At 50.7% G+C, this 16498-nt stretch overlaps 1 protein-coding gene across 1 annotated transcript in view; it reads left to right on the top strand.

Annotated features, from left to right (window-relative positions):
* The window catches only part of LOC116798561 (src kinase-associated phosphoprotein 1-like), a gene marked incomplete at its 3' end in the record, with an annotated part of 133423 nt that overhangs the window by 15495 nt on the left and 101430 nt on the right, over positions 1–16498 (top strand). The window contains exon 3 of the mRNA XM_032711061.1: positions 2140–2165. Within this exon, the coding sequence (XP_032566952.1) occupies positions 2140–2165 (26 nt within the window). The remainder of the gene's footprint in view (positions 1–2139; positions 2166–16498) is intronic.

The following is a 16498-nucleotide window of genomic DNA, read 5'->3' as shown; positions in this document are numbered from 1 at the left end:
CAGGACTCGGGGCTGCGGCTGTTTTTGAATTAACCCCTGAGCTGGTTGAAGCAAAAACGGGTGTTTTGCCCCAATAGTCGCGTTTCTTGCAGGAAAAAAAAAAAAGAAACGAATATTTTGGCCACCTGTGAAAATGGAGAGAAGAGAACCTGGTGATTAGCTGAGGCTGCCTCCAGGAAGGGGTGGGGGAAACACAAAGCGGTGCTTTCCCCGCCCTCTCTTGGACAAAACACCAGCGGAAAGAAAAACTCTGTGGAGTGAAAATACTTGGATGTGATGCCACAGTATTTTCAGTACCTTCTGCACTCCTGAGGTCAGTAATTTATTCAAGGTTTCCATGCAGTCAGTGGCAGAGGAAGGAATTGGGTCATTACTCTTCCATCTTCTGTAAGAACAAGACCATTTTCCTCCCACTCCCGATTAAATTTTAAACTAAACTTTCATTCTCTGCTTAAGCCTTTCCAGAGTGCAAATGATCAAAGCTGGAGATTAAAGACATATCCTGATCTGATGAGATTAGAATTTTTTGACTGTTTCCTTATGCTTAAAAAAAAAAAAAAGAGGCCAAAGCCAAGCATGTTTTTGGTATTTCCCCCCCCCCCCCCTTACCTTAAATTTGATCAGAGCAAAGCTTAACATGGGCTTTGCTGGTCCGGGAGGAAATGGAACTCAATTTTACATTTTTTTTTTTTTTTAAGCCATTTTACTGTATTAAAAATGACAGAGGTTAGAAACAAAGCTCTTATACTTTTATTGAACTGGAATTGCAAGTGACAGAAAATCATTTTGGCCCCGGTGCAGTAAATGTTATCACTAAAACATGTGCAGGGGAGATTAGGACAGTCTCTCAAGCACAAGAGACAAAAGTTCACGGAGGAAGAAGGGATTTTTTTCGCCGTCCTTGTCTGTTCAGGAGACAAAAGTATTTCAGCTCTCGGGGCTGGGGGGTTTGGGGGAGCTCTGGCAGAGCCCGGGGTGGAGGTTTCTCGGCTCAGACGTTGAATAAATGATTGAAACCTCAAAGCAAAGGTTGAATAACAGGTAAAGCTGATTGGAAAGCAAAAGGTGGAGCTGCTGTTGTGACAGCCCTGACCTCGGGTGGGTGGGTGTTGCCTCTCTGGGCTCGGGGGAGAAAATGTAGGATGGGAGAGGAAGGAGCTCCTTGGAGAATTTGGGAACCAGGAGCATCCAAAGGCCCAGAGGAACGTGCAGCCCAGAGCACAGTGGTGTGGCTCTTCCCTCCATCACACAGCTGTTATTTATCACCCAGCAAAGTTTCTTCTGCCTCTGCACGTCCTTTAATTTTTCTCTTTTCGTCCAAAGCAAACAAGTCAAATAAATATTAGGCCCCTTAATCAGGATTCCGCCGTTGTTTCCTAATTAATCTGCGTCAGTAGCTTGGATGTTTGTGTTAAATCATTTTCTTCATGAAAGCTTTTTAATGAGGAAAACAAATTGATTGGATTTTTACACACTGGATTCTTGCCACCAGTGCCTATAGACCGAGCCTTTGTTACACATCTTGCCTGTGAATGGGTCACTTTGTGGTTTATCCCCGGCCCTTGATCCGCTTCCAAAACTCCCCAGTGCTCGTTCCTTTATTAAAATGACTCTGATTTCAGCCCAAGATGAGCCCCAAGTGTGAGGGAGGGGAAGAAATGAGGTTTTTTTGGCCTGGGCAGGGCGTGTGTTGCCCCCTCTGTGGTGCTGCTGCTGCAGGAGAGGTGTGAGACGAGGGCAGGGAATAGTTTGGGTTGGAAGGGACCTTTGGAAGTCCTTAATTCAGGCTGTGCAGCAAAAGGTCCCATAAACCTTCGTGTTTGGAGAAGGAGACCCCTTCCAGTGGATGGGAGTTCACAAAATCATGGAATGGGCTGGGAGGGACCTCAGAGCTCATCCAGTGCCACCCCCTGCCAGGGGCAGGGACACCTTCCACTGTCCCAGGTTGCTCCAAGCCAACCTTGGACAGGGATATGGGACATCCCAATTCCTCCTGGAGCTTCCTACCTGGAATTTGTGTCGCCCATTCTGTGGGTTCCTGGCAGGATTCTCCCCTCTGTCACTTGTCCATGAGGCTGGAACAGATCTCTGAGAGAATAACGTGTGTTAACCACTCTTTTTTTCTCTTTGATCTTTCAGGTACCACTTGACTTTTGCACCCCGAGGTGAGTCCCACGGGGGAAGGAGGGGGATGAGCCTGAGGGGTGGGAGGGGTTGGATGTGTGTGTGGTTTTAAATTGAAATTTAAGTGAATTTAAAGCTGCAGTGTGGCGGTTCTGAGGCCGTGGCAGAGGCTGGGCTGGCTGTGCTGAGCAGCACAAGCTCATTTCTCCTCACCCTGGAGAGCAAAGACCACGAAGTGTGTGATGGTTCTGGCACGAATTTATTGTCCCGGACGAGCCCCGGGAAGTTTTTTTCCCTGCAGAACTTCTGTCTCCAGAAAAGCTTTAAAGTTTGGGAAGGGCAGAGCATTCCCAGGGACCGTTGGCTTGGGAGCAGGGGCTGTTGGGTGACCTCCAGTCTCCCTGCTCGTGTTTAACCTGAACTTGAAACTCAGTCAGGCTCCAGGTGTGGACACATGGCCGGGCTGTAAATTCTCCAGGCCCGTGACCATCCCTTGTTATGTCTGTTAACGAGCTGGGAGAGGCTCTGATGGCGACTTTGATCTTCATTTCCTCAATAATGGGGGCGATGATTTAAACTTTCCAGGGTGCCTGGGGGTCACCAGCCCTGTCAGTGGCTTCTCCTGGGTAGCAGGGACAATTGATGGATCTGTGTTTGCCTGGAGCCGACCCGGAGCTCCTTGGACTGTGTCACATGGGTGGAGCTCGGCTCTAATTCCTGATTTTTGGAGCCTTGGGTCCACCCTGGCTGCAGCCAAGGCACAGGGATCAGTGGGACTGTCCTTTTCCCTTAAATTTTCCTTAAGCAGTGGCGAGCACGGACAGATCAGCGTTCAAACAACAAAACCCCTTCCCAGTGTTCCAACTCGGCTGATCCTTCCTTTACCCCAGGAATAAATTCCAGTGTGTTCCCTCCTCGATCAGGGCCCACTTCCAGCCCATGCTGCCTGTGCCTGGCAGCCCAGAGATGTCAGAACTGCAGCAGCTTCTGCAATTCCCCCCAGAACAGTGTTATCACATTTTAATATGAGCCTCGGTGCAGCCTCGCTGCTTCTAATTGCTTTCCAAGCATTGTTTGCCTGCGTTGGGTTGATGAACCCAGCATCTGGCATCATTTGAGGAGGTACAACAGACAGCTGTGTGCAAAATTAAAAAAAAAAAAAAGGACAAAAAAAAACACGCCCAGGGAGAGAGGGTTTGAACACATAAAAGGCTCAAAATTAGGTTTTTTAAACGGGGAGGGTCCACGCGATTCGAAGGGTGGAGGGAGGGGAGGCTTTTGTTCCTTTGAAATCTTCTTTATTATTTTTCTAGGGTTGGGAGCTTGAGTGATGTGAGGGAGAGGTTTGGAAAGGAGTGGGTTTTTTAATTCGCTTCAACTCCCGCTGGGAATTCCTGGGCAGGTGTTTTGGGTCTTCAGGTGTCTCTGAATGTGTCACCTCGGGAGTTAATGTTGTTTGGGAAAAGTGTGCTAAGGAAACAGGAGGATTTGAGGGTGTGAATGTGGACTTGGGCATCACCTGGAGGGGCTGACCCCCAGTTTGGGAGCCTTGCTGGGGGAGGGAGAGGTGGTGGGGAGAACCTGGGGCCTTCTGGGTGGAAAAGAGCCAGGGAACAACAAAGTCAGGGGTGACTTGATGAATAAGAATAAATCTCCTGTGCCTGAACATCTTGCTAAGAGGACTGGGAAAAGCAGGTGGGAATTGGCTGCACTGCCAGGGCATTGAAAGAACAGCTTGATGTGGCAAAGGAAGAGTTTTTTGGGTTTTTTTTTTGTTTTCCTAGGAAGGTTTGGGATTTTCTTTGGAATATCCAGTGAAGGGTTTTCTCAAGGGTTTAAGCACAACTTGGAGCACATCTGGTAAAGGCAGCTGAGCTCCTTGGAGTCAAAACCTTGCTGTGAAATCCCCCCCTGCCCCGAGGACCAAAACCTGGGTGACTCCAAACACCCCAACCTGCTGAAAATGAACAGAATTGATCTCAAAATTCTCCATTGAGCAAAAAATCTGCCTGAAACAGGAGTGTGGGTCTGGGGGGTGATTTGGGTCCGTGAGTGTGGTTGTCAGGAAGGAACCCAACAGGGTTTAGGGTCTGGAGCAGGAGCTGCCGTGCCCCAAATCCCAGGTGTTGGCTGCACTTGTGCAACTCTTTATTTTTTCCTTATTCCTTTGCACAGAGCCCTGATTTTCCCCTCTGGAGGAGGGCTGGCTGCCCCCGGGAAGCGTTTTATACGCTTCACATATTCGATGCCCGGCTTGCAACAACCTCCCCTGTGCGGGAGGAGAGCAGGGGCAGAAAATCCGGACAGGACCCGGGTGGGTCGGAGCCCTGCCCCGAGCTCCTGGGTGCTCTTCCCGGGTTTCGTTCCGGGGGAAACGCTCTGCGACAGCTTGGATTTGGAAGGCAGGGAAGCCAGGAATGGTGCGAGGGAGCGGCGAGAGGCCGTTCTGGGGTACTGCAAGGGATCGCTGTCACACGGGAGGGGAGGCTGGGACAGGGAGGTGGGACTTTGGGAAGGGAGTGGAAGGACGGGGAGCGAAGCAAATGGAAGGGATAAACAGGGAAAAGGTGTTTGTGGGGCTGAATAAGAGCTGCAGGGGCAGGGCTGGGGGGTTGGAGTTGCTGGGATGGGAGTTGGAATTAAATTGTCGCCGGTGGTTGTCAGTTCCTCCAGTCCCAAACCCCAAAAGATGTGTAAGAAACCAGTGAGGTGGGAGTTAAATGGGACTTTGGGAAGGGAATGGAAGGACAGGGAGCAACGCAAATGGAAGGGATAAACAGGGAAAAGGTGTTTGTGGGGCTGAATAAGAGCTGCAGGGGCAGGGCTCGGGGTTTGGAGTTGCTGGGATGGGAGTTGGAATTAAATTGTCGCCGGTGTTTGTCGGTGCCTTCAGTCCCAAACCCCAAAAGATGTTTAAGAAACCAGTGAGGTGGGAGTTAAACGAGACTTTGGGAAGGGAGTGGAAGGACAGGGAGCCATGCAAATGGAAGGGATAAACAGGGAAAAGGTGTTTGTGGGGCTGAATAAGAGCTGTGAGGGCAGGGCTGGGGGTTTGGGGTTGCTGGGATGGGAGTTTGAGTTAAATTGTCACTGGTGGTTGTCGGTGCCTTCAGTCCCAAACCCCAAAAGATGTTTAAGAAACTAATGAGGTGGGAGTTAAATGAGATCATTGGTGTCTATACAGTATTTTGGGTTGATTTGATTTTGATTGATGTCTAGAGAGTATTTTTTTAAGTGTCCAAGGCCAGTTTGGATGAGGTTTGGAGCAATCTGGGATAGTGGAAGGAGATGGAATGAGATGATCTTTAAGGTCCCTTCCGACCCAAACCATGCTGTGATTCCATGATTTTGGGATACTCAGGAGCACAGATGACTCTGTAATGTTCTGCTTGAAGACACAGATGGTCAGAGCTGCAGAAATGGGGCTCTGCTCTCCCCCAGCACAGCTCTCCAGGCTGGAATCATCCCCCCAGACCCTCCTGGGGGGTACCTGGCCCTTCCTCCTGGGTTTGGGGTCCCCTCAGCCCAGAGAACTCCTAATTTCCATGTACTTGTTCCCACTGAAATGATTCCCAGTGGGTGCAGTGGGAGGCAATGGCTTTTTACTTTTCTTTTGAGGAAAACAGCCCCAAAGAGATGACTAAAACCAGATTTATTTTCACTGAGCTTACGGCAGCCCTTTCGTTTTTCCATCAAAAATTCATCCCAAATGGTTTTTTCTCTGAAGTGCTCTGTGTGTGTGTTTGCTGAGCAGTAGAGTTCCTTAAAATATTCATAAGTAGTGAAAACATGCAAGAGAGAGAGAGGGAGTTGTTCCCATTTTTAAATGTAATTTAGGGCTGTTTTTAATACAGGATATTTTAAAATGAGATTTAGGAAAACTGAGGCTTTTAAAAAGAAGTGTGTGAGGCAGCAGAGAATTTACAGGTGTGTCCAGAGGGGTTGGGTCCAGATCTGCTGCTTTTCCCAGGAAAAAGTCCCCTGCCTGGAGTCAGGAGCAATAAATCCCAGTGCAGAGCAGGGAGATGGGGATAAAACATGACTTTAAAATGGGGGGGTTCATGTTCACTAAAAGGATTAAGTACAGAATGGTGTGGGAAGTCTTAGCAGGCCATTTATCCCACAGGATACACTCCTTAGGTGAGGTGGGGGTGGTTTTCCCTCTCCCAGCCCTGGATGGTGAGTCCTTGGGGTTGTCCTGGGGTTGGAGCTGGAGGTGTGTTGGTGCCTGGGGAGGGTGTGGAGCTCCCTCCATCACCTGGCATCACACAAAGGCCCCAAGGGGAGATTTATGGAGTCGTTTTGCTCCCTAAAGCCCCAAATCTGTGGAGCTGAAGCTCCCAGGGCTGTGCTGGAGGTGTGTTGGTACCTGGGGAGGGTGTGGAGCTCCCTCCATCACCTAACATCACACAAAGGCCCCAAGGGGAAATTTATGGAGTTGTTTTGCTCCCTAAAGCCCCAAATCCATGGAGCTGAAGCTCCCAGGGCTGTGCTGGGGTTGGAGCTGGAGGTGTGTCAGTACCTGGAGAGGGTGTGGAGCTCCCTCCATCACCTGGCATCACACAGAGACCCCAAGGGGAGATTTATGGAGTCGTTTTGCTCCCTAAAGCCCCAAATCTGTGGAGCTGAAGCTCCCAGGGCTGTGCTGGAGGTGTGTTGGTACCTGGGGAGGGTGTGGAGCTCCCTCCATCACCTGGCATCACACAAAGGCCCCAAGGGGAGATTTATGGAGTTGTTTTTCCTCCCTAAAGCCCCAAATCCGTGGAGCTGAAGCTCCCAGGGCTGTGCTGGAGGTGTGTTGGTACCTGGGGAGGGTGTGGAGCTCCCTCCATCACCTGGCATTACAGAGAGACCCCAAGGGGAGATTTATGGAGTCGTTTTGCTCCCTAAATCCCCAAATCCGTGGAGCTGAAGCTCCCAGGGCTGTGCTGGGGTTGGAACTGGAGGTGTGTCGGTACCTGGGGAGGGTGTGGAGCTCCCTCCATCACCTGACATCACACAAAGGCCCCAAGGGGAGATTTATGGAGTCGTTTTGCTCCCTAAATCCCCAAATCCGTGGAGCTGAAGCTCCCAGGGCTGTGCTGGGAGGCGGAACCGGGCACTTCCCCAGCCCCTCCCTGCTCCACATTTTGGGGCCCGTGTAGTTATGACAAGTACAAGCAGCAAATGGTCAGAGCAGCACAAACACCGTGGTGGCTGCAAAGGAGCCCCTTTGAAGCCGGGGCAGAGTGTTCCTGAATTAATGGGGTGCCCGGTGATCCCAGTAAGTTTTATTTACCCAAAGCCCTCTTTGCCTCCCCGCCAGGAGGGGATCCCGCACGGAAACCCGGCCGGGATTTATGATGTGTTTGGAAGCACGAGGAGGAGGGGAGGGGGGGAAGCATTGCCTTGGCAATATTTGTGTGTTCCGTGCCCTTGGAGCATGAATTCCCCCTCCCTGCAAACACCCCCGAGACCCCCCGGGGATGTCACGACGACAGCGCGGGGGAGGGACAAAAAAAAGACAAAAACCCCAAAAAAACCCAACCAACTGTTGTTGGGACGCCTCCCAAAACCACCCCTCGACGTGCACCCAGAGCAGAGTTAACGAAGGAAAAACCAAATGCACCCAAAGGCTCGTGTTCTCTAACTGGGAAAAAGCGAAGTTTAACATCAGCACTGGTGGCAGGTCCCTTTATCAGCACCCAGGTTTTGCTTCCTGCAGCTCTGGCTGTTTTTGCCTCTTTCTCTCTCTCTCTCTCTGTGTTAAATTCGGGGCAAACCTGATTTTTTTTTGCAGTGAAATCCCCTCCAGTTCCCGAGTTTTGCAAACTGGGAGCAGCTGCACAGCTTTGCTTTTTTTTTTTTTTTTTTTTTTTTTTTTTTCTCACAGGGGGCTTATAAATTATTCCTCCACCTGAGATATTGCACAGAAATTTGGGGAGGGAAGTGACGATTCCAGGAGAGAACAGAACGTTCTGCTTGGCAGAATGTCCTGGGTAGGAGGCGAGTGGTTGTGCTCTGGGGAGGGCTGGATTATGGGGGTTTTGCATCTTTATTGAAATATCTATTTTATTTATATTTATATATATATATATACACATAGAAAAATCAAGAGAAATGTGTACTTTGGAGCTGTTGCTGTGGCATTTCAAGTGTTCAAACCAGAAACCAACTCCCTGCCCCATTTCATGAGGCTTTGAAATCTTTCTTTCCCCAGGTCTTTAAAAATTGGAGCACTGGGGAGTCCTGACATCCAGCCTGTCCCAGGGTGGGACTGGGACCAAATCTCTTGCCCCAACCTGACCCTTGAGTGTGGTTCTAGTGGTCAGAAGTAGGTTTAGCTGGTTGTGAGCACACAGTTAATTAAGGGGGAGATGTTTATCTTTGATTGAAATTCCTGTTGTTGCATCAGACCAAAATACAAAAGGCCTTTCCTGCGTTTCTTGAAAATATTAAGCTCTTTTTTTATTTTCTTTTTGCTTTTTTGGGTGTGTTCGTTGGGGGGAGGAGAGAAGGGAAAAGGATAAACATGTAACCTGATTTAAAAAAAAAAAAAAAAAGTCCTGTTCACTGTTATCAATCTTCACTCAGAGCCAGCAACTGAGGAACTTGCAGAATTTATCACAGGATTGAGAAGCCAGGTAACAAAACTCCCAGCCTGCCTGGGTTATTCTGCACTTAATGTCAAAACTTTCCTGACCTTTTATTGAGAAGAATTAGGTTGATGAGGAGGGCTTCTTGAACTCTCTTTTTTTTTTTTTTTTTTCCCAACCAGCCTGTTGATTTAAAACTCCCTGCAAGGCAGAGGGAAGTTCCCTGGGTTGGGTTACTTTGGGTGCTCCTCGGAGCTCCCGAGCTCATTAATCAAAGTGTTGGAGTCCCCCCCCCCCAGTCCTGTGAAACCCATCCCAATTGTAACTCCTCGGGGCAGGGTTTGCCCTCTTCGCTCCCATTTAGCACTGTCCTTCCCCAGGGAGGGTCAGACCACCCCAAACCCTTCAGGGGGGAAAGGAGGGAGGCATAAAAACGTCAGTGAAAGATGTTTTAAACGTACAACAGCGCCGGCAAGTGAAATGCTCACAGGTTCTATTGCTCTCACTCTGGGCAGTTAATAAAATAACCTGATTATTAGATTGGCTGAATGGGCTCATGTGCAGGGCTGGGGAGGCTCAAATGAACCCACTGTGTTTTCTGGGCTGGTTTGTGTAATGGGGCTGTGCTGCAGTTTCCTTTTTATGAAGAAACCTCGGGGGTTGCTATAATATTATAATATTATAATATTCTGGGATGATTGTGCAGCCCAAACGTTGCTCTGTGCTCAGGCAGAGCAGAGCCTTCGAGGAATTGCCCCTCTGGGGATGGAGGAGGAGGGTGGTGGTGTCCAGGAGTCCAGGAGGAAGGTGGTGGTATCCAGGAGCAGAGCTGCTCCCAGCGGTGACAGGCTGCAAAAATAGGGCAGAATGATGTAAATCCTCTGTTTTGGATGAGGTGTTTTGGATGAACCACTGAGATGTTTTGGAGGCTGTAAAGGGGTGATGGGATGGAACCTTTGAGCCTCACTGGGAACTCTGTGCCCTCAACCCCCCACTCCTGGCTCTTTATCTCCGGAGCTTTGGGTCTCCCCTCCCTCTTCCCACAAGGATTCCTCTCCATAGGGCAGGAACCTCTCCCAGGTCACCTGCCCAGGAATCCTCCTGCCCTTTCCTCGGGCCCCCCCCCGAGGCACACCTGGAAAACCATCCCCTGCCTCATCCCAAAGGCCCCATGGCTCTTCCCTCTGCCTGCGCCCTGCTCGGCATTCCCGGGTTTTTCCTTCAACCTCCTCCCAGCTCGGCATTCCCGGGTTTTTCCTTTAACCTGTCCCCTGTTCGGCATTCCTAGGTTTTTCCTTTAACCTTCTCCCGGCTCGGCATTCCCGGGTTTTTCCTTTAACCTGCTCCCGGCTCGGCATTCCCGGGTTTTTCCTTTAACCTGTCCCCTGTTCGGCATTCCCAGGTTTTTCCTTTAACCTTCTCCCGGCTCGGCATTCCCGGGTTTTTCCTTTAACCTGTCCCCTGTTCGGCATTCCCGGGTTTTTCCTTTAACCTCCTCCCGGCTCGGCATTCCCGGGTTTTTCCTTTAACCTCCTCCCGGCTCGGCATTCCCGGGTTTTTCCTTTCCGGGTGGGAATCTCTGCAGACAGGGACAAGACAGCCTCCTTGTGTCTTGTCCCTGGAATGTGCTCGCTCAGCCCCGGCTCCCTCGGGCCCTTCCCACTGTTTATTCCCGGTCCCCTCGGAAGGGTTTCAGCCAAGAAAAACCCTCTGAACCTCCCGGCACTGCCAGGACATAACTCAGGGCTGCTTGGCCTGGACTCTCCTCCCTGGGGGTGACGATGTCGACATCGTCTTTTTTTAGCTCCCAGGCTGCATTTGCAGGGCTGGTTGTTAATTATTGCACAGCTTTGCTGCTTTTCCACCTCCAAAAGGAGAACCCAGGCGTGGATTTGGGACGTTCCTCTGTCTCAGCCTCCCCCCATCCCCTTCCCTGTCAAGGGGAATAATTTATTTAACAGGCAGAAATAAGAACTATTGGTGGTTTTGGGCTGGTTTTGCTGGTGCTGGACGGGCTTTGTGTCTCACTGATGTGTTCCTGGGTGATAAAAGGAAGGATAAATCTTGTTTACTTGTTTACATCCCGTGGGAATCCTGGGCTGGGCCGGGTTTCAGGCTCGTTCCAGGCCAGGCTGAAATGGGCTGTGCTCCCCCTGTCAGGCAGCTGTTCCCTGGAGCTGCTGCCCACTTGAGAGGCAGAATCTGCAGTGCCTTCACTGAAAGGGTGCCAAAGATTGGGAAGGGAGAGGAGCCAAGGATTGGGAAGGGAGAGGAGCCAAGGATTGGGAAGGGAGAGGAGAGGGAGGGAGGGAGGGAGCAAAACCCACAGCGAGGAGAGGGAGAGAAAACTGGAGAGGGGGAAGCTCAGCTGGGGGATGACACAAGGGGGTTGGAGAATCCAGAGCAAAGGGGAGATTCTGGGTGAGCTCAGCAGCTCCTCTGCCTGGATTTGGGGGCTGTTGAGGCCCCCCGACCTCTGGGTTATTTGGATGCCTGAGGATGAGCTTTGCTGGCTGACACAGCAGCCCTGCCAAAGGGCTTTTTTTTTTTTTTTTTCAGGCCAGGCTTGCAAGTTGGAAACTCCTTGAGTGCCATTTGTGGGGTGTTAGCAGGGCTTGGGCTTTCTGCTGTTGCTGGTTTTTTTTTTTCCTTTCTAAAAACGACCCCATAACCAGCGATAGGAAGACATTTGAATTATCTGCATATCAGATTAAAGGCCTGTGAATTAATAACTTCCAGGTTATTTGCTGTTTTGGGGAGCCACGAGGTTGCTCTGCCACGTGACAGGGAGAGGAAATAATTTAACCCCAGCCTTGCTCTTGAGCTTCTCCCTTGCCCTTTGGGTTCATTCCCTCTGGGCTGAGAGTCACAAAACTTCAGCTCTTCATATCCTAGGGGAATAAAATGTGCTCTCAGGCACGTGGTGGGACTCTTGGGGGTACTAAGAGTCGGCCTCGATGTGGGTCCCTCCCAGCTCAGAATATTCTGCGTTTTGGGCCCGTTGTAGGAGTTTATTTTTATTATTTCCCCCCCCTCGACGGGAGGTTTTGCGCCCCAAAAGTTGCAGTTTTCCTCCCTCTCCACGCTTTAGTCAGCCTGCTGTTGGTCTGTGCTTGATGGACGTTGTTAATCCCAGGAAGTTTGTGGCCTTTCCGTGCCCGGGGAAGGGGAGGAGGGGGAGGTTTGGGCTGTGCTGGCAGAGCATCCCCGGCTGCTGCTGCGCTGCAGCCCGACCTGCTGGGCACTGGGGATCATTGCAAGCCCCGTCCTTCCCCGGCACTGCAGCGAAACCCACCTCCTGCCAAAGGACTTCCCGCTTTCCAGTCGGTTTTGAGCATAAGTGGCGTTTTTAGTGGACCATTAATTTGCTTTACTGCGCGTAATTAGCAAAAAAACTGGAGGCTGAGCGGAGAAAATGAGGCTTGGAGCGGATTCACTTGTCAGGCGGCCAAGACCTGTTTTGGGTCGACGTTTCTAAAACAATGATAAATCGGCTCCTCCTGCGTGCGGGGAGGTCCCTGCCTTTGCTTTTGACCCTTGAGCCGGGAGGGGAGACCCGTCCCGCTGCTAAAACACGGCTCAGGCAGAGCCGGGTCCTGCTCTCGCCGTGGCCTTGGCCGCCTCCCGAGCCAGGGAACGAGTTCTTTTCCTTCTGTGCGTGGTTTGGGATGTGGATTCAAAATATATATATATATTTATTAGGCAGGATAAAGCCTTTGAGATCTGCCTGTAAAGAATTTTCGGGGTTGGCTGTTCATGACTCTGCTGGTCCAGCCCGGGGAGGGGGGATGGATGAGAACACGTGGATGTGTCTCACCGGGATGTGCAATAAGAAAACACGGATATTTAGGCAAATATAACGTTATCCAGGCCCTGGCACTCCTGAGAGGAGTCAATAATCGGCGTGAAGGAGGTGCAGAAAATCTGAAAGCACCAAACCCCTCAGTTCTTTCCCATATTAATCACGGGGCGGGTTTAATAACCACGAGGATCCAAACGGAGCCGCCGGAGCCCTTTAAGGCATTGGGGAAAAAAAAAAAAAAAAGGGATAAACATCATACATTTCCCAGCACATAAATGCGTTTAAAAAGGTATATAATTTATAACAGCAGCGTTGACAGAGCTTTAACTACACTACAAGAGCTAAACTATAATATATTTACATGTGAGTGGTGCTGACTGTGTGGGCGCGTCTCCGTTGATGTGTTTTCCATGTGATCCCTCCATAATTTCCGCCAGTGATTGTAGGAAAAGGGACATTAAACCCCGAGTATTGATAATACTTTTACAGCTCTGCTTTGGGGAGATGCATTGCTGCTAAATTAGCCCCTGAAAAAAAAGAAAAAGATCTAAGAGATATTAACACTGTCAGGCATGAAGGCAGATGGGATTTGGATCAGAGACCTTTATTTGGAGCGTTTGATGCCGAGGAGTCGTTACTTGGAGAGCAGGAACTTTTTGTTTTCCTGGAATATTAACTGGAGTGGGGGGTTTTCCTCCCGCTCTGGCACCGAGAGCTCATCATAAAAGTGTAAATGGGACCCGCCTGGTATTGATTTTTCTGACGCTCTAAAAAGATGCTTAATGAAACTCTGGGTACCTGGATAAAGACCTTCACTGAATGCAAACTAAGCTTAATTGCAGTTCCCTTAACAAGCTGCTGAAGATGAATTTTTTTTTTCTTTTTTCCTCTCTGACAAAGCCCTTTCACCTGGTTAAATTGTTTCTCTTCCTGTGTGTGCCTGGATGCATTAATTCAGCTTTTTTTAAATTTTTTTTTCTTTATCTTTTCACCCCCCTCTGTGAGACCCAACTGCAGCTCAAAGGCAGGAAAACTTCCTTACCGGTTTGTGCACGGAAAATGTATTTTAGTCTCGGGGAAAACTGATTTTTGAGGTTTCATTGAAAGGTTCTAGTCTTGAAAAAAGAGTTAACAGTCCCTGTTCTTCTGCAGAGAGAGATGGGCGTGGAGGAATGTTCTGGCTTTGCACAACTGAATTCCAGCAAAGCCAAAACCTGAACTGGGGTTTTTCTGGTGTTTGTCCCCAGAGCTGCAGCTCCAGGTCCTGCAATTCCAGCCAGAGCAGTGGCAGGACTTTGGTTTTTACTCCCCAGTGCTGGAGGTCCCCAAATCAAACAGGAAGGGAAGGAAGGGGCAGGTTATTCCCTGGATTGCAGAGAGCAGAGTTGGTGCTCTGAGGTTGTGGAGGAGAAGCAACAGCCTGTTCCCTGAGCATGGAATCATGGAATGGTTTGGGGTGGAAGGGGCCTTAAAGCTCATCCAGTTCCACCCCCTTCCACTCTCCCAGGTTGCTCCAGCCTGGCCTTGGACACTTCCAGGGATCCAGGGGCAGCCACAGCTTCTCTGGGCAACCTGTGCCAGGGCCTCCCCACCCTCCCAGGGAAGGATTTTTCCCTGAATTTCCCAATATCCCATCTCTCCCTGCCCTCTGTCAGTGGGAAGCCGTTCCCCCTTGTCCTGGCACTTGTAAATAATCTCGTGGTGACTCTTCTTTCTGTGGGTCCTCCCTGTTCTCCCTGCTCAGAGCCCTGGGAGTGCCAAAGGAGGTTCTTTTTGGTCTCTTCTCTTGGTGTTTTTTTCCTCCCCCAGTGCCAGGGCCCTGCCAGAGGTTTTGTCTCTGCCTGATGCCAGGTCTGGGTGACCTCCCTGGGTCCTGCAGGACCTGGTGTGGCCTCTGTGACCTGTCCAAAGGCACTGGACTTCTCCTGGAGACACCAGGGACACATCTGCCCCCTCTGGAATTGCTCAGCATTGAGAAGTATAAAGGATAAGTATAAATCTTTGTTAATTCCACAGAAAGCCTTCAAACTTCCCTGCTGCTGCAGGAAGTGCCACGCAGCTCAAAGATGGGATAACCTCATCTTTCCTGTGCCACAAAACAAGAAATCCAGGTCTTCAGCCCCCCTGGGGACAGCAAACAGTGCCAGGGGAGCCCCTGGGATGAGGTTTAAGCCCAAGAAACCTCTCCCTGTTTCCCCTAGAGCCGATTTTGGTTTTGTTTGTGCTCCAAAGAGCGACAAGTCGGGGGATTTTGCTGCGGGTTGGAGCAGGAAGATGGAGCAGCACTGCGTCAGGTGCAGGGTAATTATTTGCTGGGGTTCTGTGCCTATTTGGTTTTTATTCCCTGTGTTTTCATTAAAAGCTAATGAGTTTTTTCTTCATCAGAACAATAGCTTGGCCCCTGACAAGTTGCTGGTTATTTTTTTTTCTGCTTGGACTCAACTGGCTGTTGCTGCTCCATAAACTTTATGGAGAAAGCGGATTAAAGCACAGGGAAGTTCTGGTGATGCAAATCCAAATGGAAAAGCCATAGACAGGATTAGTTTCGAGCAGCAGAGTTTTTTTTTTTTTCTTTGTTTTCTGTTTTGTGACTCGAGAGGTTGGTGTTTGAAAACATTCTTAGTGGAAGCAAACACTTTTGTTTGGGTTGATTTGTGCCGCAGCAGCTCGCAGGGTCCCGGCTCTTGCCGTGCTTGGAACGCTCCCTGGATGGGGAGATTTTTATAGATTTGATTCTTTTCTAGCTGAATTATGTTTGGGTGGGTTATGGGTGAGTTATATTGGGGTGAACCCCCCCGGTTTCCCCTCCTGCACAGGGATGAGGACGAGCACGTTTACGGTGATATTCCCAGATATTCCGTGTGTGGGAATTGCTCTGGGACCTGGGGCTCCGTGGTTGACGTGTGGAACAGCTTCTCTGGATGTGTGAAGCAGCTTCTCCTGCTGTTCAGGAGAACAGCAAGTCCTCCTGTGACTTATTCCTGCAAGGAACTTTGCTGCTGGGGGCCCTTGTTCCCGTTCCAAGTGGTTTAGTGCAGCCACGCTCGGGCGCTCCCCGTGCCGGGGCCCGGGAACACTTTGCTCGTTATCCCCATAATCCTGCACCTGGATCTCGTTAGGAGGGACCACCTGTTACCTCCGTGCCGCTCTGGAAAAGCGGATTTTAACACAGTGTGCTCGGGCTGGGAGAAAATGGCCTTTTCCAGGGGCTGAAGGGGCTCGTGGAAGGTGTCCGGTCGCGCCAGCACATCCCTGTGGCACAGCACGGGGAGGCTCCTCCTGGGAACCAACTCCCTGTTTGCAGGGAGCAGCTTTTTATTAGAGCCTTTTTATAGGGGTGAAACAGGGAAGAAACATCCCCCTGTCACACCCAGCTGAGCAAGGCTTTCACCAAGAGGACTCGGCCAAGGTCGGGTGGTCAGTGGAGCGCTCGGGGATGTGTTGGGAGCGCTCAGGGATGTGCTGGGAGCGCTCGGGGATGTGTTGGGAGCGCTCAGGGATGTGCTGGGAGCGCTCAGGGATGTGCTGGGAGCTCTCAGGGATGTGCTGGGAGCTCTCAGGGATGTGCTGGGAGCTCTCAGGGATGTGCTGGGAGCGCTCAGGGATGTGCTGGGAGCTCTCAGGGATGTGCTGGGAGCTCTCAGGGATGTGCTGGGAGCTCTCAGGGATGTGCTGGGAGCTCTCAGGGATGTGCTGGGAGCTCTCAGGGATGTGCTGGGAGCTCTCAGGGATGTGCTGGGAGCTCTCAGGGATGTGCTGGGAGCTCTCAGGGATGTGCTGGGAGCTCTCAGGGATGTGCTGGGAGCTCTCAGGGATGTGCTCAGGGATGTGCTCAGGGATGTGCTCAGGGATGTGCTCAGGGATGTGCTCAGGGATGTGCTGGGAGCGCTCAGGGATGTGCTGGGAGCACTCAGGGATGTGCTTGGAGCCTGCTCAGCAGAGCAGGGCTTTGTCTCTGCTTTTTAACCCCTCACTGGGTATTTTTTACCTCGTGGAG

This window comes from Chiroxiphia lanceolata, chromosome 26, assembly GCF_009829145.1.
Source record: "Chiroxiphia lanceolata isolate bChiLan1 chromosome 26, bChiLan1.pri, whole genome shotgun sequence".
In the NCBI taxonomy this organism is placed as follows: domain Eukaryota; kingdom Metazoa; phylum Chordata; class Aves; order Passeriformes; family Pipridae; genus Chiroxiphia; species Chiroxiphia lanceolata.
This window is presented reverse-complemented; position numbering and strand designations above follow the sequence as displayed.